Source organism: Falco biarmicus, chromosome 3, assembly GCF_023638135.1.
Source record: "Falco biarmicus isolate bFalBia1 chromosome 3, bFalBia1.pri, whole genome shotgun sequence".
Lineage (NCBI taxonomy): Eukaryota > Metazoa > Chordata > Aves > Falconiformes > Falconidae > Falco > Falco biarmicus.
In genome coordinates this window covers 115,505,922-115,529,510 of record NC_079290.1, presented here as the reverse complement: position 1 = coordinate 115,529,510, position 23,589 = coordinate 115,505,922, and the positions used below count along the sequence as shown (strand labels likewise).

General features: G+C 55.9%; 2 protein-coding genes across 4 annotated transcripts; both read left to right on the top strand.

Moving 5' to 3' along the window:
• The first annotated feature begins 3,049 nt into the window (after nucleotides 1-3,049).
• Nucleotides 3,050-10,683, top strand: CNKSR1 (connector enhancer of kinase suppressor of Ras 1). Its single transcript, XM_056331543.1, has 21 exons — nucleotides 3,050-3,074; nucleotides 3,532-3,704; nucleotides 4,056-4,246; nucleotides 4,332-4,416; nucleotides 4,623-4,664; nucleotides 4,750-4,998; nucleotides 5,082-5,141; nucleotides 5,567-5,635; nucleotides 6,025-6,144; nucleotides 6,289-6,374; nucleotides 6,903-7,024; nucleotides 7,110-7,270; nucleotides 7,531-7,561; nucleotides 7,681-7,853; nucleotides 7,956-8,029; nucleotides 8,436-8,507; nucleotides 8,590-8,663; nucleotides 8,937-9,001; nucleotides 9,078-9,192; nucleotides 9,421-9,602; nucleotides 9,684-10,683. Exons 1-21 carry the CDS (start codon nucleotides 3,050-3,052, stop codon nucleotides 9,882-9,884), a joined length of 2,370 nt encoding a protein of 789 aa, XP_056187518.1. The 3' UTR covers nucleotides 9,885-10,683.
• A 218-nt stretch (nucleotides 10,684-10,901) lies between these two features.
• On the top strand, nucleotides 10,902-22,770 carry CEP85 (centrosomal protein 85). Of its 3 annotated transcripts, none has more exons than XM_056331202.1 (14): nucleotides 10,902-10,983; nucleotides 12,432-12,503; nucleotides 13,116-13,268; nucleotides 15,530-16,260; nucleotides 16,918-17,051; nucleotides 17,887-18,004; nucleotides 18,386-18,571; nucleotides 18,934-19,086; nucleotides 19,331-19,485; nucleotides 19,995-20,115; nucleotides 20,565-20,615; nucleotides 20,702-20,809; nucleotides 21,455-21,683; nucleotides 21,962-22,770. In XM_056331202.1, the coding sequence occupies exons 2-14, from the start codon at nucleotides 12,449-12,451 to the stop codon at nucleotides 22,123-22,125; spliced, it is 2,358 nt and encodes a 785-aa protein (XP_056187177.1). In that variant the 5' UTR covers nucleotides 10,902-10,983; nucleotides 12,432-12,448; the 3' UTR covers nucleotides 22,126-22,770. The 3 variants fall into 3 exon arrangements, with proteins under 3 accessions (XP_056187177.1, XP_056187176.1, XP_056187179.1); XM_056331201.1 differs by lacking the exon at nucleotides 10,902-10,983 and adding an exon at nucleotides 11,243-12,349; XM_056331204.1 differs by lacking the exons at nucleotides 10,902-10,983; nucleotides 12,432-12,503 and having other exon boundaries at nucleotides 13,126-15,161.
• The last annotated feature ends 819 nt before the right edge of the window (nucleotides 22,771-23,589 follow it).

The window sequence follows — 23,589 nt, the reverse complement described above, 5'->3', positions numbered from 1 at the left end:
ACGGGTAGCCCCTGCGGGGCTGGTTTTTAGGGGAATATGTGCTGAGTGAACTTTTCATCAAGCACTTGGGTATGTAGCGAGCAGCTCGTGGTGCTGGTCCTGCCCATTTGGGCCTCGAGGTGCTGGTGTCCCCCTGGCAGGGATACTTTGAGGCTCCTGTTCCCTAAAACCCAGGTGAGTTCACCTGCCAGAGAGCTGTGGCGGGATCAGCCTCCCCACCTCCCATCCCCCACACTGATGCTGCTGCCATCTCACCCGTGACCTGGCTCTTGGGGGTCTTTGTGTGACAATGCCAACCACCCGCCGCGGTGAATTCCTGCAGTGGGTCTCCCCGATGCAGCCCTGGCAGCAAATCCCTGGGGTTGGCGGGTTGATCCCTCCTGCTAAGCCGGGGACGAGGCGCTGGGCTGGGGCAGCAGAAAGGCAGAGCCACAAGGCAGCTGTGCTCGTCGGGAAAGGATTTATTCCACATAGCCTGCTCGGATTTGTGTCCTCTGCCCACCCTGGGGAGATGGAGAGCGCTGCAAGCCCCTGCAGCTGTGTGTGCATGGGGGTTGGCACCATCCCAGTGGGATGCGCCTGCCCAGGGGACACATCACGGACCCCCGTGGCCCCATCTGCCCCCTGCCCCGTTTTTGGCAGAGGCTGGGCTTGTCCCAGCCCACCTCCCCCTCCGCCGTGCCGTGTTACCTAACAGTGCTTGGTGCTGGCCTCCTTTCCGCAGTGCTGTGGCCACAGCACAGTCCCTGTGGGGACAGGGGGGCTGCAGGGCTGCCAGTGGGGTGCAAGGGATCCCCCCGGACCCCTCTGCTTGCGGGGGGAGATGGAGATGGGTGCAGCACTGGGCTCTGCCATCCATCTCTGTTCAGCCTCTGGTTTTCTTGTAGCCGGGTCCTGGTGGCTCGGGCAGGGGCTCGGCCGGCAGCTCTGGAGCGGAGGTGGCTTCTCTGCTCTCCATCGCGGGCCGTGAACCGGCTCCCAAAAGCGGAGACAGGCGGGGGACAGAGGTGCATGTGTCCCCCCGGCCGCAGAGCATCACGCCGCCCAGGCGTGGAGGGAAGGGCTGGATGTGGCGCAGATCGGCTGGAAAGCTGCCACAGCCGGCAGCTGCGCTCAGGCAGGGGCCAGCGGGCAGAGGGGGACCCTGGCACCCCCCTGGGCACCGTCCCCGCAGCCCCAGCAGCCCCCTCCTCACGGCTCCGGTGGGGCCTTGGTGGGGCTGGCCATCCTCCGGGCGCTGTAGAAGGAGAGGCAGAGCCCGGCGGCTGCCAGCAGCAGGGCCAGGGGGGTCAGCAGCCCCCCCGGCTCAGCCCCCCGCCCTGCTGCCAGCTGCATCTGCGGGGGGAGAGGGGAGCACCGTGAGACCCCGAGCCCCAAACCCGCCGGGGACAAGGGCTCTGTGGCCGTGCCCTGAACGTCCCCATCATGCTCAGCTGCAATGTAAGGGCGATGGGGGCCGCTGCGTGGCCCCCCCAGGGTGTCCGGGGGTGCTTTTCCCATGCAGCACGTGGGGCTCCCCCGCAGCACCCTCGCTGCGAACCCAGAGCCAGGATGCGGCCAGGCACAGCTCCCGTGGCCAGCAGGCCTGGTGGGCAGCATGGGCAGGGTGCCGGGGGTCCCCATGGGCTCCCCCCCCCACCCTGCTTCCCCCTTACCTGGAGCAGACGGAAATACCCCGGGGTTAAGCGTCTGGGGCGGATGATCATGGCGCAGCGGGGAGCAGCAGGATCAGGCCCCGTGGGTCAGCAGCAGTGGGGCTGGGCCTCTGCCCCCCCAGTCCTGGGACCACTGTGGTGGGGGGCTGCGTCTGTCGCCCGCCTGCCGGCCCTGCAGCCCCTTCAGAAAGGGCGGCACGCACCCGGCGAGCACCGAGCAGCTGTCAGCCGCGATCAGCGCCCGCTGCTCCCCCAAGCGCACACGCCGGGGCGGGGGGAGACGGGTGCTGAGGCGCTGGCGGGGGGGCTGCTGCCAGCCCAGGGCAGATTTGGGGGGGCCGGAGAGCTGAGCTCAGCTCAGGGGCAGCCCCTCCACAGGCCTAGTGCGGGCTGCCCCCTGCCTCAGTTTCCCCACCTGCAAAGGGAGGGGTGGGAATTATGCCTGGGGGGGGTGGGGGGTGTCACCCCCCCTTCCCCAAAACCCCTGGGCAGGGGGGAGGTGGCAAAGCAGGGGCTCTCCTGTCGGGTTGTGTGGCCAAACCTCACAGGGCACCTGTCTCCTGGGGGACACCCACTAGTGTCATTAGTTCTGTTGGGTCTCAGCCCTCGATGAGCTAGCTGCATGCAGCAGCTGTGGCTGGCGGGGGGAGGGGGGGGGCCCCCCGATCTCACCCCCCCATCTCACCCCCCCCCATCTTACTCCCCCATCTCACAGTGGAGCCTGGGGGAGGCTCCCTGGGTGGGTGCTGTTTCCCCGGGGGGATTTTGGCTGCCATGCATCACTGGCTGGTGACTCAGTGGGGTGCGTCGCAGGGCCTCACCCTGCGGGGCAGGCGGGAGGCCAGGGTGAGGGGCACACAGTGGTGGGGACACAGTGAGGGGCGCATGGTGAGGGGGGCACAGTGATGGGGACACGGTGAGGGGTGCACAGTGAGGGGGACTCGGTGATGGGGACATGGTGAGGACCACACGATGAGGGGCACACAGTGACGGGGACATGGTGGGGGGGCACAGTGATGGGGACATGGTGAGGGGTGCACGGTGAGGGGGACATGGTGAGGGGTGCACGGTGAGGGGGACATGGTGAGGGGTGCACGGTGAGGGGGACATGGTGGGCAGCACACGGTGACAGGACACGGTGACGGGACACGGTGAGCAACACACGGTGAGCAGCACACGGTGACGGGACACGGTGAGCAGCACACGGTGAGCAGCACACAGTGACGGGACACGGTGAGCAGCACACGGTGAGCAGCACACAGTGACGGGACACGGTGAGCAGCACACGGTGAGCAGCACACAGTGACGGGACACGGTGAGCAGCACACGGTGAGCGGGACACGGTGAGCAGCACACGGTGAGCAGCACACGGCGAGTGCCACGCGGCTGCGCCAATGGGGCCGCCCGTGCCTGGCGCAGGTGAGCGGCCGCTCCCACCGCCATGTTCCGGCTCGGCTGCCATGGAGCCTGTGGGTGCCTGGGGCCCCGTGCGGGTGGCTGCCTGGCTCCGAGGTGAGACCCCCCCTTGCCCTGCCCTGCACCCTGGCTGACACCCAACCCGGCCATGGGGCGGGGGGCTGGGGTGGGTTGGCCCTGGTTTGGGGATGTGTGGGTGGGCTGGGGTGGCTGGGAGGGGTGGCAGCCCTTCCCTGTCCCTTGCGCCTTGTCCCTGGGCGGGGGGGGGTCAGTCCCTGGGTCCGTCTAGGAGTGGGGGGTCCGGCCATCCCCACCATCTGGGCTGAGACCGGGCAAACTCATTGCACGGAGAGGGCTCTCCCAGTAGCCTGGCGTCACCCCCTGGGGTCACCCGGCCAGGGGCTGACGGGGATGCGGGTGGGGAGGTGCTGAGCCCCCCCGGTGCCCGGCTGGCACTAAGGCAAGGCTGTGGCAGGGCTGGACGCGGCGGTGCAGGGGTACCCCTTCGAGGCCTGGGGGCTGTCGGGGCCCGACCTGCTGGGGCTGTCGGCGGGGGCCCTGGAGGTGCTGGGCGTGCGGTGCCTGGGGCACCAGGAACTGCTGCTGGAGGCCGTGGAGCAGCTCCGCGCCCTGGTGAGTGCCAGCACCCATGGGTGCTGCAGGGTGCCTGTGGCAGAAGGGGGGATGTGGGTGTACCCTGCACTGGGCGGAGGGGGGGTACACGGGGGCACCCAGGAGCTGGGTGCTCAGGGGACACGGGGACACCCTGGGCTGGGTGTTGGGGGGACACTGGGGCACCCTGGGGCTGGGGGGACACTGGGAGACCCTGGGGCTGTGTGCTGGGGGGACATGGGGCACCCTGGGCTTGGTAGAGGAGGGGGGACATGGAGCATCCTAGGTTGGGTGAAGGTGGGGATGCAGGGGAACTGCAGAGACCCCCCCACTGCCCTCCCACCCCCCCCGTGTCCATGTGCCCCCCCGCAGGATGCAGGGCTGGCGAGCACCAGCCTGCGGACGCTGACGGAGAAGCTGCGGGAGCTGGCGCTGGGCACCCAGAGGCTGGTGCTGGGGGGGCTGCAAGCGGGGGCTGCCTGCCGGCCACCCCCCCTTACCCTCCTGGCCCACGTCGTCGACCTGGTTGGGGCTGCCAAGGGGCTCTTCTCCTGGCTCAACAGGTCTGGGGCAGGTGAGGGCACCCATGGGTGCTGGGTGCCCCCCGTCCCTGGGGCTGAGGTCTCTGCCTACACCCCCTCCCCCCAGGTACCTCTTCTCCACCCTTAATGACTTCTCGGCCACCCGGGACATCATCCTGCTCTGCGCCCAGCTGGCAGAGACCCTGCAAGTGGTGGGTGCCCGAGGCCACAGTGATGGGCACGGGGGTGTGGGGGGAGCCAGCTGTCTGCCTGCCTTCCTCTCCCACAAAGCTCTGCCTTCTGGAAGGGGGGGGAGAGCTGGGGTGAGGGCAGGGGGGTCCCTGTGGGGCCCCCCCAGCTGGGATGGAAGGGGGCTGAGCCATCCCGTCCCACTCAGCTCCATGTCTTGTCCCCCCAGGATTGTCCTGCGGCTGAGAGGGACAGCCAGATCGTGCGGATTGTAAGTGCTGAGTGAAAAAGGGGGTGGCATGGGGGGGGTCCAGTGCTGCCAGAGCCCCCCCTCAGCCCCCCACTGTCACCTGCAGTGCCAGCACATCGTGGGCATCTGTGAGAGCATCGTGGGCTGCAGCCCCCCAGCACTGCTGGACTGTAGGGCTGTGCTGCAGCCTGTGGGGCTAGAACTGCCCCCCGGCCCATGGGGCAGCCCATCGACATCCCCCCACACCCCAACACTGTCCCCCAGCCCAGCAGAGAGCCCTCCATCATCTCCTGACACTCCGACGCCACCCTCTGACCCCCTGGAGAGCCCCCCACTGCTCCTCACAGCCTTGCTGGTGAGTCCCCACTGCCCCGGTGCCCCCCACTGTCGCCGGACCCCCTGGCACCCAGCTCATACCTCCATCCCATCCCCCCCCAGGGCCTTGAGATCACCTCCACCAGCTCTTGCCTGCACTTTGTGTCTGCAGCCACCTCGCAGGTGAGTGAGGGGCTGCCTCTCCCAATCTGTCCCCACCCTGTGCCACCCTGTGCCTGTCACCCCCTTTTAGCGCCTGGGGGGGGGAATACCACCCATCCCAGCTGCAACCCACCCGGCCGCACCCTGCGAGCCTCTTGGGACCCTAACCCACCCCCCACGCCCCCGACCCAGAGCTGGGGGTGGCTGACTGCAGCTGAGACTGGGCAACTCATCTCATGAGTGAGCACGGCCTGGGCCATGGGGGGAGCCCCCCTCTACACCCCGATCCCACCAGCCGCCCTGGTGCTGTGCAAGGTCAGGCTGCCGGTTAATGTTTAACCCCCCTGCCCGCCGGTTCTCCCCGTCCCTGGGTCTGGATTAGCTTTGGGGGGGTGGGCGTGAGTGCCTGGGGTGGTCACCCAGCTCCCACCCTACCTCTGCCCCAGGCTTTGGCTGCCCACGGGGGCCGCATCCTGCCCGGGGACGAGATCGTGCAGGTCAATGAGCAGGTCGTGGTGAGTTGGAGAGGACGGGGGCTTGAGCGTGGTGCTGGTTTTGGCAGTGGAGTGGTGGACAGGGAGCTGTGGGGCTGGGAGGACTGGGGGGATATGAGGGCTGTGGGTGGGAGGATTTGGGGGGATACAGGGGTTGTGGGCAGGAGGATATGGGGGGACACGGGGGCTGTGATCTGCAGAATGCAGGAGCCATGGCTGGGAAAGGTCTGGGGGACACAGGAACCACTGCTGGGGGGTTGGGGGACTCAGGAGTTGCTGCAGAGGATTTGGGGGGTGTGGGATCTGTGGCAGGGGAGGGTTTGGGGGATGTGGGAGCTGTGAGGGAGCAGGGGGCCGGGGGGCAGCGTGGGGCCAGGGCCATGTCCCACGACTCACCAGGGGGTGTGCAGGTGGGTTGGACACGCATCAACCTGGAGAAGAAGCTGCTGGAGAAGACGAGCGGGGTGACGCTGGTGCTGAAGAAGATCCCTCTCGACTTGCCTGGCTCACCCCCCTCTCCCAGGCAGCAGGTGAGTGATCCCAGTGCTGCACTGGACTGTGCTGGGAACCAGGCAGGGATGCTTGGAGCCAGGCATCTCCCATTGAGCTGGTGGTCCCTAAAGCTCTGGAGGACCACGGTGGGATGCGGGCTGGCCCTGACACTCCGTCTGCAGCTCCTAGGAGCATTTTTGGATGCTGAGGATCCCCCCAGCACCAGGAGCTGTGAATGCCCGGGCAGCCCCATGTCCCTGACCTCCAGGTGAGCCCTGTCCCCTGACACCCCAACACCCCCAGCCCAGCCAGTGCGAGGTGTCTGGGTGCTCCCAAGGCCCCTTCCCAGCTCTTTTTTGGGGGTAGAGGTGCTGGCGGCGCAGCAGCTGCCTGTGGGCAACCCGGGAAGCTGCCAGTTGACTTAAGGAACACACACAGGAAAAAAAAAAAAAGTGCTTGTGTTTGTAATTCATTCACTTGGTAACATTTTAATGGGGTTGAAACTATATTTAGACATGACCCTTCTCCTCTCCCGGAATGGAAAGGCTGCGCAGAGCCGGTGGCAGCGCGGGCGAGCCGGACAGGAGCTGCCGGGCTGGGCTCTGATCCTGCTGGGAAGCTCAGAGGCCGGTGGAGCCGGTGTGGAGCCACCACCGCCACGTTGCCTTCAGCCCCGCTCCTCCTCGGGCAGGGAGAACTGGGGGTGCCCGGGCGAGTGGGGGACCAGCCGGAGCCCCACAGCAGGACCCCTGCGGAGGGCAAAGGGGTTTGTGGCTCAGGGATCCCTTTTTCCCAGTGCTGCTGCCGACTTGGACTCGGGGCCAGACTCTGCGCCGGACCCTGGCACTGACGAAGAGGAGGAAGAGAACGAGCGGGACTCGAGGCTGCCCAGGGTGGCTGTGCAGGGACACCACGACGGTAAGGGGGGAGCAGAGGGGGTGTCCGGGGACGGAGGGGTTTCTCCCCCAGGATGGGAGGCTGGAGCCCTGCCTGCTGTTTGCAGGTGCTGCGGAGGAGGTGGTGTGGGAGACCAGCACCCCACCGGGCACCCCGTGCTCTCCGGGCACCCTCGGTGCTGCCGGACCCTGCGCCGCGGAGCTCAGCCCCACAGCAGCCCCTGCCACGGGGGCTGGGGGCACAGAGCCCGGCCAGCTCCCTGCGGAGGTGAGAGCTGGTGGGAGAGGAGCGCTCAGCCTTGGGGGGACACTGGGAGGACATCGGGAGACACACACAGGACTTCATGTCCCACCCGAACTGGGAGGCAAAATGCCCGTGTGTGGGTGGGCTCTCTTCTGAGCTCGCTGCTGTGTGAGTGGGGGGTCCCGGCAGGGGCTGCGGGTGCTGCTGGGGGGGGCTCAGCTAATGCTGCCCTGCCCTCACCCCCTGCATCATCCCTAACCGCTCATCTCTGTCTCCCGGCCCAGGGCAGCCCCCAGAGGGGACGCAGACCAAAAGGTGAGCGGGACCCCGCTGGGGCTGGGGTAAATGGGGCTGGGGGCTCTCCTGGGCTCTGCCCCCTGCTCCCCCTTCCCTGATCTTGACTCACACACCCCCACCAATGCCATGGCCGGCAGGAGTGGCGACCAGGCTGAGCCGCCGGCGGGTCTCATGCCGGGACCTGGGCCGGGTGGACTGTGATGGCTGGCTCCTGAAGAAGAAGGACCACGTGGGCTTCATGGCCCAGAAGTGGAAGCGATGCTGGTTCGTGCTGAAGGGCCACACGCTCTACTGGTACCACCACCCCAATGTGAGTGGGGACACGGGGTGTCCTCGCCCCTCACCTAGGGCAGTCAGGCTCTCCCATCCCCAGCGCCAGGGCGGGTGGTGGACATGGCTGTCTTCCACGCAGGATGAGAAGGCTGCAGGACTCATCAACGTGGCCACCTATGACCTGGAAAGCACGAGGGAGCAGAAGAAGAAATAGTGAGTGGGGTCTGTCCTCCCCATGGACCTGCTGGCGGGGGGTGGAAGGGGAGGATGCTGTCCCAAGGGTGCGTACCAATAAGCCACACTGGGTACCCCCTGTGTGGGTACCCCATGGGGCTGGGGGGGTCCCCGCAGGGTTGGGGGGGGGGGGTGCCCTCACAGGGCTGGCCATCTTGCAATACAGGAGCCTACGCTCTGAGCAAGACATGTATTGTGCTACTGGTATTATCTGGGACAAGGCTGAGGACTGAAGCATCTCCAACGGCAGGGAAAAGCCCAAACGCCTGGGTTGGGTCAGGATGGGGGGGCTGCGGTGCAGAAGGGGATTGTCAGGGGCTCAGGGCTGGCTCTGGTGCTGGGTAACTGCAGCAGCAAAGGCAGCTGCTCGCTTGTCCTCCTCCAGCGTGTTCCAGCTTTCCCATCAGAGGTACAAGCCCTTCATCTTCGCCGCAGAGACGCTGGCCGATTTGAGCATGTGAGTAAAGCACCAGCCAGTGCCAGTCCCACCACACCGGGCTGGCCATGACCCTCTGTCTGTCTGTCTTTTCCTTCCCCAGGTGGGTCAGTCGCCTAATAACAGCCAAAACGCAGTACACACTGGCCCACCAGTCTGTCCCAGACAGGGAGGAAGGTAACAGGCCCTTGCTGGGGTGGGAGAAGGGGTCAGTTCCCCCGTGGGAGACGGGGACCCTGTGGGGAGCTATAGGTCCTGGTGGGGCAGCCGTGCCAGGTGCTACGGCCCCTGGGACCACTGGGAGCTTTGCCCCTGATTTGGGGGAAATGTGAGAAATGCTCCCTGCAAGGAGGGCTGGGGTGATGCTCAGCCTTAGGGAGGGCTGGGGAGGGGGGCAGTGGGGGGCTTCCCGCTCCCTCTGCTCCCACTGTTCTCCCCTGTGACCTCCAGACTGCTATAGTGAGACAGAAGCTGAGGACCCCGATGATGAGTCCCCCAGGCGTGGATGCAACTCGGTGAGTGGCCCTAGGGGACATCCTGGGGAGGGGACAGAGGATCCTCATGTCACCTCCCACCCCATCTGTCCCTCAGCCAAGGAAGAGGCCTCAAAACACTCCAGAGAAAACCCAGCTCTTTTCAGCCAGCGGCGAGCCCAGCAGCACAGCCAGCAGCCCCCAGGGCAGCCCCCGGCCCTGCTCACCCATGGGTAGGTGCTGGGGGGTAACATCTGTCACCCTGTCACGTTGAGTGCACCCTTTATTCGCGGTTAGGGCCTCCCTTTCATGCATGTGTAGTGGGGGTGCCTCGTCGAGATGTATTTGAGTGACAACTGTGCAGTGTCTCAGGATGCTCTCGGGGCAGGGTCACACGTGGGGACAGCCCCAGGCGGTTTTGGCGCTGCCCTCCTGCTACAGTGGCCCCTCTCCTTGCCCAGACCCCGCTGGGGAGGATCTCGAGTGCCTGATGCAGTGCCTGAAGCAGGGAGGGGTGTCCCTTATCGGGCAGCAGCGGTTCCTGACACAGGAGCAGTGCCGCAAGTCCTTCATCCGCCGCAACAAGAACCCCCACATCAACGAGAAGGTGCACATGGTGCGGGCCCTACAGAGCACGCTCAAGGTAGGAGCCCACAGCCCCCTGACCCCCCAAAGCCCCCCTGCTCATGGGTGGCCGCCCCAAAATGTGCCCCTTTCTCGGCAGGCGAAGCTGGCAGAGCTGCAGGCCCTGGAGCAGCTGCTCAGCGATGCTGCGCTCACCTCAGAGAAGTTCACGCGCTGGAAGGAAGAGCACCAGGACCTGTACCAGGAGCTGCGGGAGTGGTGGGCAGGGCGTCTGGGTGAGGACCCTGATGGGGGGCTTGGGGCTGAGCATGGCCCCCCTGAAGAAGCAGCTGAACCCTGACACCCCACCAAGACCTCTCTGGCACGAATCACTGCCGATAAAAACCATGGTGCTGTGGGAGCAAAGCAGGCGCTCTGCCCGTGCTGGGGGGCGGTGGGGGTTTGAGAACATTTTTGAAGGCTCAGCCCGCAGCATGGACTTGCTGTAGAAGTGGCTTCTGCTACATCCCCCCTCCCCGGGGTGGGACGTTGCGGTGACAGGCTTCCTTTAGTCAAGGGTGCCTTGGCTGCACGTTGGCAACAGGGACTTTTCCCTGGAGGAACGTGCCCCTGCCACAGCACTGCCAGCCGGCCTGGCCGGGGTCTCTTCCACTGTAAATAAAACTGTGTCAAGGGCTGATTGTGCCGTGGTTTTCCTTGTCCCCGCCATGACAGCCACCCCCCAACCGTGCCATGTGCCACCAACCCCGAGGGGCTGTGACCCCGCCGTGCCCTGCTCCCCTCTCCCCGCAGACTGCACCAGGAAGCCCCCACCAACCCCCAGCAGCACCCATGGGGGCCAGCGCCAGACCCCACACCAGGGGCAGGGTCCTGTGGCTGGGGAGGGGTCGCTGCTGGCAGTGCCCTGCTCCAGCCGGGGCGTGCCCTGCCTGCGGAGCCGGGGAGGGCAGGTGGCCCCCACCACACGCGAGGCCTGCGGGGACCAGGCCCAGCACCACTGCCTCCCCACCGAGGAGACCCAGCTGGGGGCGACCGCCTGGCCTTGACCTCAGCCTGGGCTGGGTGAGAGGGCGATGGGGCCTGTAGGGGCTGCGCGCAGCCGGGGCGGCAGAGCCGGGCGCGCCGCCCTCCCTCACCCGCCGGCGGCCGCACTGCGCATGCGCGGGGAAAGGGGCGGCCAGGCCCCGCCCTACGGGTGGCGGCTGCGGCCAGTTTTCCTCCGCCACAAGCAGGCCCTTCCTCCGCCAACCTGCGGGGCGGGGAAATTAGCCTTGGATGAACCAATAAGAGAGGGGAAGGGGCGGGGCCAGGGCGGCCGATAGGCTGCGGAGCAGGGAAGGCGGGCGGGGCGCCACCCCTTCCCCTCTGCCACACCCCCTCCCCCGCGGCGGTAACGGTCGCTGGCGCGCGGGGCAGCGCGGGCGCTGCGGCGGAGGCAGGTGAGGGGGTCGGGCCCGCCCGGGAGCCGTTCGGCTGCTGGGCCTCAGGGGCGGGCCCCGGCAGCGCCCCCTGCGCTCCTTCCTCGGGGGAGCCCCTGCTTCTCTTCCGTCCCGGGCAGCTCGGCCTCCCCCTGCCCCCCCCAGCCCCTCGGGGACCGGCCCCCACCCCCTCCAGTCCCTCGGGCTCAGGCCCCTCAGGGTCTGCTCGCACCTTCCAGGCAGCTGGGCCCCCCACTCCCCTCCACCTTCCCCTCTCCTTCCACCCAAATCACCTTTCTCCCGATCCCTTTCTGGGGGGTGAAGGGCTCCCCCCACACCCTGGCTTCACGTTGCTCCCCACTCCCACCGAGCTCCTCCCTTCCATCCCTGACCACCTCTCCCTTCCCACCTTCTGCTGGGAAGGGGTGCTCTGTAGGGTGCTGTGGGTGCCTTTGGGGGTGTTTGGAAAAGGGTGGTGCTGAGTGAGGTAGGGATGATGTGGTTGCTTCATCTATTCTATAATTTCAGGAGCTTATGCTTGAATTTCCCTGCTATAACTGTCTGACTGTAGTGCTGGAGACTGAGGTTTAAACCCAGGAATTTCAGAAACGTACACAAATTAAATATTATAAGCACTACATCTAGCTGTGTTTTATTTCTTCACTGAGAGAAATGCTGCTTCTGTTTCGTTATCCTCATATTCCTAATGTCTATCCTATGTTGCAGAATCTGTGTACGTGTGTTTTCTAAGAATTAATGGTTTCTGTGAGCTCTGTGGATCAGTTAACCAAAAATCTGTAAGACCTGGCAATCGAGGATTTGGTATTTGACTGGTGGAGTGGAAAGAGGCCTTGAATTTCCACGGTGAGGTCTGAGAGCTGCAGATTATACTCTCATCACTGGAGATGGGAAATTCACTGTCTGAAGTACTCGAGATAAGCAGATAAATTAAACCAAAGCCCTGGATAGATAATGATTGCCATTTATGGAACAGTAGCGCTAAGTTTTGAATGACTGCATTTCTGCATGTAGTTGCACAGTGACTGCTACAGAGGGCAGAAATGAACAGGTTTAGAGTTAAGACTTTTAATGGGAATTTTTTAGTCTTTATAGATGTAAAGCCAGCGTGTAGGTACCATGGTGACTGATGCTCTATAAATAACTACTATGGGGATAGCACATGCCCCGGTTGAAAGATGCTGCTGTGTACCTGGAGAACGTCGCCAACAGGAACTCTCTCGTTTCTCAGGCACTGAGAAAAGCTACAATAACTGCAAAGGTTTTCAAAGTGTTGCCTTTGTTGCTGTGGGGATGAAACAGAGGTGTTCTTGGGAGGAGGTGCTAATTACACATGAAATACTGTGTTACTCTGAAGAGCAGCTGATGTGTATGTACCCTTTGCTTGGTTAGTGGGAACAGGATTTGGTTTATACTGACTTAAAATATGATTTTTATTTATTGCTCTGTAGTTCACTGGATAGATAAGATGGCTGCTCTTGAGAAACATCCAGACCTGAGGCTCCAGCAGGACAATCCATCAGGTAAGGATAGTCTTTTCTTTAAAGTCCTGCTGCTGTCAGATCCTGTTTCAGTTTCTCTGAGGAGACATGTGGCCCTGAGAAGAGTTCTTTACCACCAGCTTTTTATTAAAAAAAAAAAAGTCTTATTCCTGCAAAACAAAACAGTTGTACAGTTATCTAAGGGTAGAGACTCATTTGATAAAAGATAGGTTCATTGGGTGATAACTGATAAATCTGGAAGAGTTCTTAACAGTTAATGCAAAAATGTATCTTTAAGTTAACCAGGTTTGCTGTGTGCCAGTGCTGCTGCTCTTCTTTTTAGTCTGAGTACCAGGGGATCAGCTGGGTGTAATATCACAGAACTTATAAAATGGAATATAATTGATTGCTTTTGCATTCTGACTTCTGTAACAGGATTTGTTTTCAGTCTCATGCGGATATTATTTGACTTCCTTGTGTTTGCTGCCATTTTCTTTTGCAAACCAGAATTCTTTAGCAATAATACAGGGAATCGGGTAGGGATCAGTTTGGGTTTTGGTAGCAGAGGTAATTAGATATGACTTCGTTAGGTGTATTAAAAAGCTTTCTAGTCTGTTGGCTAAAACATAAATATCCTTGTCTTTTTCCTTCCAGATCCCAGCACCAATCAGAAGAGCCATTACTTGGAGACTGACTGGAAAACACCAATGTTGTCTGTGAAGTTCCAGAGCCGTGTCAGTCGCTGCTCAAGTGTGGCCGACAGTGGGGATGGGGGCATTGGGACCTCCTGTTCAGACAGCACAGAAGGTGATGGTCAGCGTGGGATCACACAGTAGCAGCCAAAGACTTTTAGGTTTTCTTAGAGGACTGACAAGCATTAAATAGCTTGGTGTTACTGAACCCTAGAGTGTAAAACTTTGGGAAGAGCAGAATCTGTAATGATGTTTGGAGACTGTTTCAAAACCAGTGCCTCAGTATACAGATATGCTGCCTGAAATATAAACAAGTCATTTAGGGACTTGCTGTTTCTCCAAGTTAGTTTGGTTATCTTCTAACTGTAGTAAGCCAGTCTTTAACTAAAAGAGCCACAATGATGATTTGCTGGTTTCTATTGACCAATAAGTGATTCATCAGCAAATCTGTGTGATTTGTATTTTTTATTTTAAGAAATAATTTATAGGTGCCTCTAGAGACTCCAGAGCAGCGTGCCTTTGTGCGTAAGTCTCCTCAGTGTTAGAGCTGGGCGTTTCTCGGTGAAGAGTGCTGCAGCCTGGCCCTCTGCTGAGGCACATTCTGAGAAATCACTTGTCCCAGCAATCCTTTCCACATATTTTCATCTTCATTGATGGAAGTGACATAAACCACTATTGATTCACTGATTTTTTCTTTCAGCAGTGGGGAAGTTTGTGGTCTTCTTTAAAACAATGCACTTCACATTCATACGTTTCATGAGTTGCTCTGAGCCTTTTGAATGAGCCGTAGGTCTTAATAATGCGTGAGCTGAAGGCTTTTTAGAAAGTCTGGCTTGTGGAAATGTTGCTAGAAATATTACTAAAGCATATGTTTAAGCGTCCTATCTAGCCTCTCTCAGGATAATAAAACGTAGTTGCATGCTGAGAGCAGGGGAGGTAATGACGGCCCTTTGGGAAACTGCCCTTCTGAACATTTGTAATGTTGTAACCTTGTTTGTAAGAGCTGAGGCTGGATTGTGGCACTGACAGCTGGCTGAAGCACGCTGGCTTTCAGGTCAGTACATTAGCCAGAAATGTTGTTGTGACGACCCTTAGCACAGTCAAGGAACCGATTGCAGCATCCACACGTGGCGTGCTGGTCAGAGAACTCGAGTTCCTGATCATGATACTGAGGTATAAATTTAGGGGCTGTAAACGGAAATTGTACTGTCCCTTCTGTTTGCCAAGGAGAACGTGCCTGTGACTGCTCGGTAGCACGGTGTTCTCTGGAGCTCCTAGGCACAGCCAAGTAACATCTAAGAGATGTTTTCTCCCTGCTTCCCGCTCATGTTGAGCGGGGGGGACAGGTCTTGTGCCTTTGTTGTGACAGTTTCCCTGCAGTTTGATGATGGTCTTTCCAGAATCTGGTTTCAGTCATATGAAAACTGTGGTCTTTTATTCCTCTTTGTAGCAATGCTTTGAGGTTACAAACAGGTGAAAGGGTGACCTTGCAGTCCTGATGTTGGATTAAGGAAACATCATGTGAGGATGGGCCTTTAGCAAAACCCATGGAGAAAACAAGTTTCTGTATCTGGGGGAAACCTGGAATTCCTACGATATACAATGTATCAGGGCGAGGAGTGGGAACAGGCACTTTGTTGTTTGCCCTTCTCAGCTCAGGCTGTTGCTGTATTGAAATCTGAGAGTTGCTAAGAATAACCCTGTACTTCCACGGAGCCAGGTTTGGTGCCCGTCTGACAGGACGGGCTCACGTTGGGGTGCGAGTGCTGAACTCTATCTCATTTCCTGTGGTAATAAGGTGAGAGCCATTAATTTAGCCTTTAGAAGAAGTTCTTTTGCTGCAGCGTCCTAGAGGAGTTCAAAGGCCAACTACTTGGTCATCTAGTGTTCAGCTGTGTTTGAAGCTCATCATGGGCTTAGTGAAGGCTCCGGTTCGCTTTGGTTACGGTTCAGAGTTGCTGAGCAGTGGGACGGTCAGAACAGATTCAAGGTCTCAGTGTCCAGCTGAGTAAGTTTCAGCTTTTTTATTCAATTTAAACGACTTGATTTCTTAACCTATAGGAAGATAACGTTATTGATTTAAGATTATACTACAGTAGCTTAAAACCAAGGGATCAAAAATGTGTACTGAATTAAACTTGGATTCTCTCTGTGGTTTACGGTGGTAGGAAAATGTCAGCAGGGTCCTGAAGCTTGTAGTGAGGGGGAACATAGGTGTGCCTTAGTCTTGCTGCTGCCGCTGCTTAGGAGGATGTGTTCAGGGGGAAAAGAAAGGTTTTTTTAAAATTGTTTCAGAAAGTTCAGTAGAGGAGTGGCTGTTTGTATCAGAATATTTTCAGGATTGTAATTAGAGTATCACTCTTCTTCTTTCCCTAGACTTTTGCAATTCCAATTCCAGTAATGGTTCCTCATTCCAGCCCATCAAAACCCAAGTGACCATCCCAACAGCCCATGTCATGCCTTCTACATTGGGTGCCTCACCCTCCAAGCTGTGCTCTGCAGGAGACCAGAGGTGTTCACAGGGCACTTCAGAAACTGCTATGCCAGGATCTGCTGCTGAAAACGCAGCGCTCCTGAGAAACGGCGATTTTAATGCCGGGAAGTCTTCCCAGGTGCCACCCAGGGATCTCTTGCATCTCCACGGGACTTCAGGGGAAAACCGTTTTGAGCAATCCTGGCATCCTGTTTCTGATCACATGAGAACAGAAGATGCTTGGAAGTTTGACACCCCTGCCATTGAGTGCACCCTTAACCAGTCTCTCTTTCTGGATAGTTTGTGCACAGATCCTCTCCATAGGTTCCAGAAGTTCAATCCAAACTCTGGGGCAGCTGGGGCAGGAAAGGACCATTATAAGGTGCTGCCAGAGAGTAATCAAGTGGCAGGGGCTAATGGAGTCTGTGAGCCCCAGGACAGAGCGTGGCCAAGCGGGAGCAGACTGATGCCAACAGGACTCCAGGCCAACAATTTCTTTTCGAAACCTGTAACTCCTCCATCTCAAGCATGGATGCAAGAAGCCTGCACACTACATCCCCACGAGAGGGTCTGCGAGCTCAGTGCTTGGAAACAACAGCTGGAGAAAGTACGGTTGCAAGTAGAGCAAATGCAGGTAGGGAGCTGCATGTGTGGATGTATGAGTTTGAAACCCTTCCTATCTCTTTAGTCATGAATTATTGTCCCAGACTTACGAAGCAAGGGGGAAAATGTCTCATGCTTCTCCCCGTCTTACACTAAAAGTCTCTTAATGATCTGTTTTTACAACACGTGGTGTCACAGGTATCATTTGGCGTGCTGCTTGTGTAGAGCAGCCCTGTATTGTGTTACAGCACTGCAGGTTGGTCCAGATCAAGAGATGAAACCTGTCCACTGGAAACTGTAAAAAAAAAAAAAAAAAAAGGCATGCTGAGACATTCATAACAGTTTCTAGAATAATGGTATTCTATATCTAGAATTAAGAAACACTTATTCTGAAAAGATGCATGAATCTAATTTCAGTTTGCTAGGTGGAAAGAGTTTATCACCTCCCACCAGCTGTATCCTAATGGAGACAAGTTGTTACCAGCGAGCTAGCACAGTGATCTAAAATTATTTGTTAATCTCCAGTTGTGCTTGGGCAAAGTTACTTGTTCTTGGACGTTGACGGAGACTGAAATAACTGTGTCCTGGCATGCAGATGAGCACACAGTGTGCAAAATAGCTCGACCAATGTTGCAATTACCTCTGTGGAGCACAAACTTCTCCCTCCTCATTTTGTCTCCTCTTTCAGTTACAAAATGGAGGCGCCGGCCACCATCCCTTGATGTATTCTGCTTCTCTGCCTACACCTGATCCAGCTCAGTGGATCAGTATCCTGAACTCCAATGAAAACCTACTCAAGGAGAAGGAGCTCCTCATTGACAGGTGAGAGTTTGATACTGACACGTGGCTTAAAGACTCCAGTGCATTTCCTTTTGGAAAGGGGGGGTTTTGAAGGTACCAAGGAGAGCTCATATCTTAGAGTTCATTTTACCCAACTGAGCTTTTTGGGTGCAAAGAACGATATAATGACCTTTGAGAACAGCCTCCTTTCTTTTTCATGAGTTCTTCCCTTCCTCTTGGAATTAGGATGATGTTCCTGAAGGGTTCAAATAAATCAATTTTGGTTAGGGCTTTCTGTGTTTTATAAGGGATGAAGACATCACAATTATCTGGAATGTCAAAACTACTGCCTTTTTGCTTGAGGACTTTCTGGGAGCTCTTTGAGATCTTTATTCTAAATTTGTTCTTTGTGAGATTGGGCTGGCAAACGGTGTTGCTCGTACCTAATGCTAGTGGTCCATAAGCTTTTATGGAAAACTACCTTCAGCATTTGGACTGTAAATACTTCTTCTGCTTGCTCATTTTGACTCATATGATGTCTGTTCATTTTACCCATAAGATCCAAAGCCAAGCTGGATCCTCCAAAGCATGCAAGGCGTGTGGGTTTTATCTGTAATCATTGCTGGGGGGGATGCTTTGAAGGGAGGGAAGGGAAGAAGAGTCAATACCAATTGTAAAAATAAAAAAAAAATAAAAAAAAATAAAAAAAATTAAACGGATATCTTTCAGATTGTTTCTCTGCAGGTCAGTTCTGAGTTGCAGAGTTGTCTTTCTGTTCCGCCTGTTGCTGTATGGAGCGTTAGTCACGGTGGCACTATTCATGTTGCATTGCTCTCTACTGTAGATTTGAGAACAGTATGTTACCTGTTTTTTACAGACAAAGACAACACATATCCCAGTTGGAGCAGAAGGTCCGGGAAAGCGAACTGCAGGTTCACAGTGCTCTGCTTGGCTGTCCAGCGCCCTATGGAGATGTCTACATGTTGAGAATGCAGGTAATAGGGTACAACAGGGTGTTAGTAAGAAGTGTGTACTGAATCCAGTGGCCCTACTGCTTCTCAGTAGGTGTTTCCTGAGTAGGAGGGCTATGCAGAGTAAAATTATCCTTTGTATGGGGACCCAATCACCTGTCATCTCTGAGATCTTCTGTGTCTCTTGAGGTTTCAAGCCCTGAAATACTACGGTTTGTTTAGAAGCTGTCTAGCGATGCAAACGCCTGACAGCACTGACAAGTGCTATTTCAGATACTGCCGTATATAAGGTGGGCTGAATGATGTTTGGGAATTAGGAGGGCTGAGAACACAGCTCTGAGGCAGCGCAGCTGCTTAGTGCCAGTTTGTAACTACACTGAACTCATAAGCTGTCTCTCTTTGCAGGAGCTGCAGCGGGAGAACACATTTCTTCGAGCACAGTTCACAGAGAAGACTGAATCTCTCAGTAAGGAAAAGATTGAATTGGAGAGAAAACTGGCTGCTGCAGAGGTGGATGCAAAGCTGATCCGGGAGTCGCTGAAGGAAACTATGCAGAAACATGCAGAGGAGTTAAAGAAACAGGAAGAAAGGGTAATGGTCCCATTGCCCTAGAGGTGGAAGGTGTTTTTTCTTTGAGAAGCTAAAAGTCAGTGTAGTGCCTAGATGAAAGTTTTCTGTGGCAGTGTGTTATTGCAGGTGTCTTCTGATCTCCTTGTACTTTGGTTTATAAGCAGAAGCTCTTCCTCCTGCAGTTAGAAGTATTTCAGTACCTCCTCTTTTAACTAGAGAAGAAGCCTGTCTTTAGCTAAGTGAGCAGAAACGCTGCTGAGTTAAGGTGATCTTGTATTTTGGTGTTGAGTGCTGTACAAAAAGGTAAAGGGGTGGGCTTACAGAAGACTGAAGAATGGATAAGGAATTATATAAACTAAACTTGTATGTGACTGTCCCTGCAGGTAAAGGGAAGAGACAAACACATTAATAACCTTAAAAAGAAATGCCAGAAGGAATCTGAACAAAACAGAGAGAGACAACAGAGAATTGAGACCCTAGAACGATACCTGGCTGATTTACCAACCCTTGAGGACCACCAGAAACAGAGTCAGAAGGTAAAACTCCCTCTGAGTTGTAATGATTGCTCTTCACATACTTGTTCAGGTGACCTTTCTACAGCTGCAGTTAATCCCCTGTGCAGCTGCTGAAGTAAAGTTGTGGTCTGGCCTTTTTGCAGGAGGAATGTTCTGAGCTATAGCTGAGAACTGTCACATAGGTAGTTAAAATGTAGTTGAAACATGGTGTGTATGGTGAAAGGCCTGGGACATCTGTTGAGTGTTATGATGGTCTTTGTTGCAGCTGAAGGAATCTGAACTGAAGAGTGCTACTATGCAGGAAACAGTGCTGGCACTGGAAACAGAGCTTGGAGATGTCCGGGCTGCTTTCAGGGAGCAAAAAGTGCAGCTAGAAACCCAAAAACACAAGGAGCTGGAGCTTCTTTCCACAGTGCGCAGGTAAAAATCAGCCGGATTAGAATAAGCTTCATCTTAGTGCTGAAGTCATTGCTGCACAAGAACAGTGATGGTTCAGTACAACTGCTGTCCCACCTGTCAGAACCAGGTTACCGTGAATTTGTGATGATTATGCGAGTGCTCACTAAACCACGGTGTTCAGATTCTGCGTGCCAACAGCAGAGGGTGGGAGCAGAACCATGTGGCTGAAAGGGGGCCCCTCTTTTGTCACCTGGGTTTGTCAGTGTCCTCGGGTTATTGCTGTCAACTGCAACTCCTTGCAAAATGGACCTACGTAATCTGCAATCGCTGGGTCTCTGCAAATGTGACAATATTGTAGGTAGGGCTGTGTCTAGGGCGAGGGACTCCTGTCACAGCCCTGGCAGTTTGCAAGCTGGGATCCAAACAGGGCAATGCTGACATCTGATATGAAAATGATTTGTTTCCCTCCTCCTAGTGAGGGAAACATCCTGAATAAAGCTGGTTTTCCCATGGTGTTCTGCTAATTTCAGCTTGCAGGACAAGGTGCAGCAGTGTGTAAAGAACACGGAGAGACGACTCCCTGCCCAGGATGGGGAGAGACAGAAAATAGAAAATGACTCTCTGAAGAAAGAATGCGACTGCCTCAGGAAGGTAACAGGCTGTCCTAACCGGGAATCACACATTTTTCCTTCCAGTTAGTCACGGCAGGCACTATAATGAGATCAGGAGCTCTTGCAGTCATAACTGCACTTTCCTGTGCAGTTCCTGGAATTCCAAACTGAGGGGTTTTAAAAGCTGTTCTTGGTGTGATAGTCATGCACTCCTGCAGTAACACTGGAGGGAAGCTGCAGAATGCAGAAGGGAGAGGAAAACCACAAGAATGCGACTTCTCCAGTTTGTTTTTAGCTGATACTTCTAATGGTGCCTTTTATCAGGGGCCTTTCATTGAGGAATCTAAGCCCACTACTAACAAGCAGTGATTAAAGCAGTAAATGGACAGGAAAGAGAAGGAGAGGGAACGCTGTCCTGCTGAAGGAGAAATCCTGGCGGCATTACTGAGTCTGTGTGGTCAGTTCTGATGCCTCTGCTTTTGATTCCAGATTGTGGACAAACAGCAGAAGAAGGTGGAGCAGTTGGCCTTGGAAGTAAAGGTGAGAAGTGACTGCAGAGGGACCTAGAACTTGAGAATCTGCTGTGAAGTGAGTTAGACTTACTACTTTCCCATGGTCTGTTCCAGAACCTGGAAGAACAGGTGGCCCAGGAAGAGGGGACAAGCCAAGCTTTGAAAGAGGAAGCGATGAGAAGAGAAAATGCGCTGCAGCAGCTCCGGACTGCTGTGAAAGAGGTCAGAGCAGGAGTGTTTAGAGTGTCAGTTGAATGAACTATGGATTGTCTTTTAGCAAGGCCCTTAATTTGCAGTCAGCAGCACAACCTCTCCTGCTTCCTGCTAGTCAGTGCTCTGAAAGGAGCTCTTCTCTGTTCAAAAGCAGGAGAAAGACAGTTTCTGCCTTGGGAACTTCAGCTGGGGCTGCGGGATGTGGTGGAGGATCCTGAGTTTGCCAGTTGAGGGCAGCAAGGTGGTGAGCAAGGTCCAAACTCGACTACAGACCTGGCTGAAGGGCAGGGCTGAGCCCCACACTCAAGCCTAAAGGAGGTCAAGCTACAGTGGCAGCCCTTGAGGGAAGGGATGGCCAGTGCTGGGGTGAGCAGGTGGTGCACAACCTCCTGGAAGCTTATTTTGTTGTGTCATGCTTTGGCAGGGACAGTGCAGTGTCATGGGGCGCTTTCTGTCTGAGCCAGTGAAGCTGAACACTTGCACCCTGTAAGACTGACACTCGCTCGTCTGGTGAGAGCCTGCAGGGCTTGATGTAAACCAGCTCCTCCTGCCCTCCGTGCTCCCATCATCGTCAAGCACTTGTGTTAAGTTGCTTTAAGTGTGCTGCTAGTTCTGTACCAAGTAGCCACCAACCTGCAGTATCTGTTTGTTCAGCTTTCAGCGCAGAATCAGGAGCTCATCGAGAAGAACCTGACCCTTCAGGAACGACTCCGGCAGGCAGAGCTAATAACCCAGCCGCTGCCTGCTGAGACAGCCCGCCTCACCCAGGAGCTGCACAGCGAGCTGGCCAGTTGTCTGCAGGATTTGCAGTCTGTCTACAGCATTGTCACTCAGAGGGCTCAGGGCAAGGACCCCAACCTCTCCCTGCTGCTGGGCATTTGCTGTAAGTATGCGGAGTGATGGCAGAGCAAACCCTTTGGTTCCTGTGCTGTGGCAGAATTAAGTAACTCGCATATATTATAGGCTGGCAGGTTCTCACCTTTCTGGGATTCTGAACCTTCTTTCTGCAGTTAGCTAGCTCTAAACGTGTATGCTGCAGTAACTGAATTTTAAGTAGTGCCTCTTTTGCAAATATACATTGGTTTTTCTGGCTTGCTTGCAAATGTGTGTGATCCTTGGTCGGAATTGCGTGTGAGGTAACTCCCCTCTCTGACTCCACAGCTGCGCAGTACTCTGCTAAGGAGAAGGATGACTTGCTGAGCCCTGATGGACTTGCAAAGAAACTGGTGGAGGTAAAAGAGCTTCACAAGGAGGTGCAGGACTTAAGGACGGCAATATCTGACAGATACGCTCAGGACATGGGAGACAACTGCATCACCCAGTAAAGAACGCTCCCCAAAGTAAGGCAGGAAATGAAGACTCGAAACCCTCAGGAGACTAGAGCTCCTACAACCCAAAACCTATTCAGCACTTTACCATCCCTCTGCTCGGGTACAAGACATGTGACTTATCCAATCCGTGAGAAATCAGGGGGTTTGTTGCCAGAAGTGTTTAGCTGCTGACTGACTAACTGGAATCATTCAGGGCTTCGGTGTCGGGCTTTGCAGTAGCTTTGATCTTGTGGAATGTGTTTATGCTGTGTTTGCTGGAGCTGGTGTGGTCTCTGATGCTGGGAGATGAATTCTGAATTGCCTTCCAGGCATGTCAAATGCTGAACATGCAAATGTGACAGTCAAAATCATCACTAAAAGGAAATGTATGCCCTGGTCTTTCTGATAAATTCTCTGCACAGATCCTGTGTGACTAGTAAGACCAGAGGATTATCAGAGTGTTCAGGGGATATCTGTGGACTTCAGAGGCAAGAGGTGGGCCAGTTATGCTGCCACAGGCTCCTCAGATGCTGTGTGCACTGTTCTGCCTTGGATGTTTTTGTAGCCATCTGTGGAGCAGGACCTGCTTTCCTCGGGTAAATGCAACTGGAGTCTTTCAGTAGCTAACAGGAGTTGGGGAATAAAGCAATACTAAAAGAAGACTCTGAAAACACTCCCCCTGGGCACTGTTGCCCCAAAAGCCTTAAGCCTTTTGTTGCCCCAAAATAGCACTCTTGAGTGTGGGTACGATTCCAGCTGCAGAGGAAGCGGATTGATGCTGAAGTGCCTTAATGTGCTAGAGAAACGTCCTGTCCCCATGCTGCTTCGTGCCTAATGCGTCTGCTGGCAGCGTGAGGAACTGCTATTTCTTGTAGCAGCCTTTAGAGCCCTCGCAAACCATCTGGGGAGCCTTGAATGTCTGTAGCCCCTGCCAGAGCCGCAGAGAGCCTCTATGCCCCCAGGGGAGCCCGCTGCAGGCCAGCGGGGAGACATGCCTCTGTTTGGCTCCCTTCTTGCTGGGGAGAAAGCCATTCTGGTCCTGACATAGCACGATGGTCCAGCTGGATCCAAGAGCTCTTCCTGATGCCCCACTCGGGCTTTGTTGTAGCCCTGCCCCTTGCTCTCTGGGAGCTCCCTGCTCCTCTGCTAAATAATGGGATTTCTAAATAAATCAGCATGGGATGAGGTTCACTTTATCACAACCCTCCTTAGCCTTAGTGGCAACTTTACAGTACTAAGTGCTTGCTTGTGACAACGCTGTAGTGCCAAGGGTAGAACTTGTTTGGTTTTCAGCTCGAGTTAAGAGCAAGATGCAAAGTCAGTTATAATAACAAGGAGGGAAAATACTGCTGAAACTTCTGCTGTTTGGTTGCTCTTGGTTCATGTCGGGGCTGCGAGCCCCAGGTTTGGGAGAAATGTTTTTGTTATTCCTTTGTGTTAAATTTTAAGACCAAATCTGTTTTGTTCTTAAATGTTTGG

Bases quoted from the DNA above. Each gene is read 5' to 3' on its own strand.
- CNKSR1 (XM_056331543.1), top strand. From the start codon at position 3,050: ATGGGGCCGCCCGTGCCTGGCGCAG. The intron at 3,705-4,055 runs GTGAGTGCCAGC...GCCCCCCCGCAG, and splicing joins TGGAGCAGCTCCGCGCCCTG to GATGCAGGGCTGGCGAGCAC. The intron at 9,193-9,420 runs GTAGGTGCTGGG...CTCCTTGCCCAG, and splicing joins CCGGCCCTGCTCACCCATGG to ACCCCGCTGGGGAGGATCTC.
- CEP85 (XM_056331201.1), top strand. From the start codon at position 12,130: ATGGGGATAGCACATGCCCCGGTTGAAAGATGCTGCTGTGTACCTGGA. The intron at 18,005-18,385 runs GTAATAGGGTAC...CTCTCTTTGCAG, and splicing joins TCTACATGTTGAGAATGCAG to GAGCTGCAGCGGGAGAACAC. The intron at 19,486-19,994 runs GTAAAAATCAGC...TGCTAATTTCAG, and splicing joins CTTCTTTCCACAGTGCGCAG to CTTGCAGGACAAGGTGCAGC.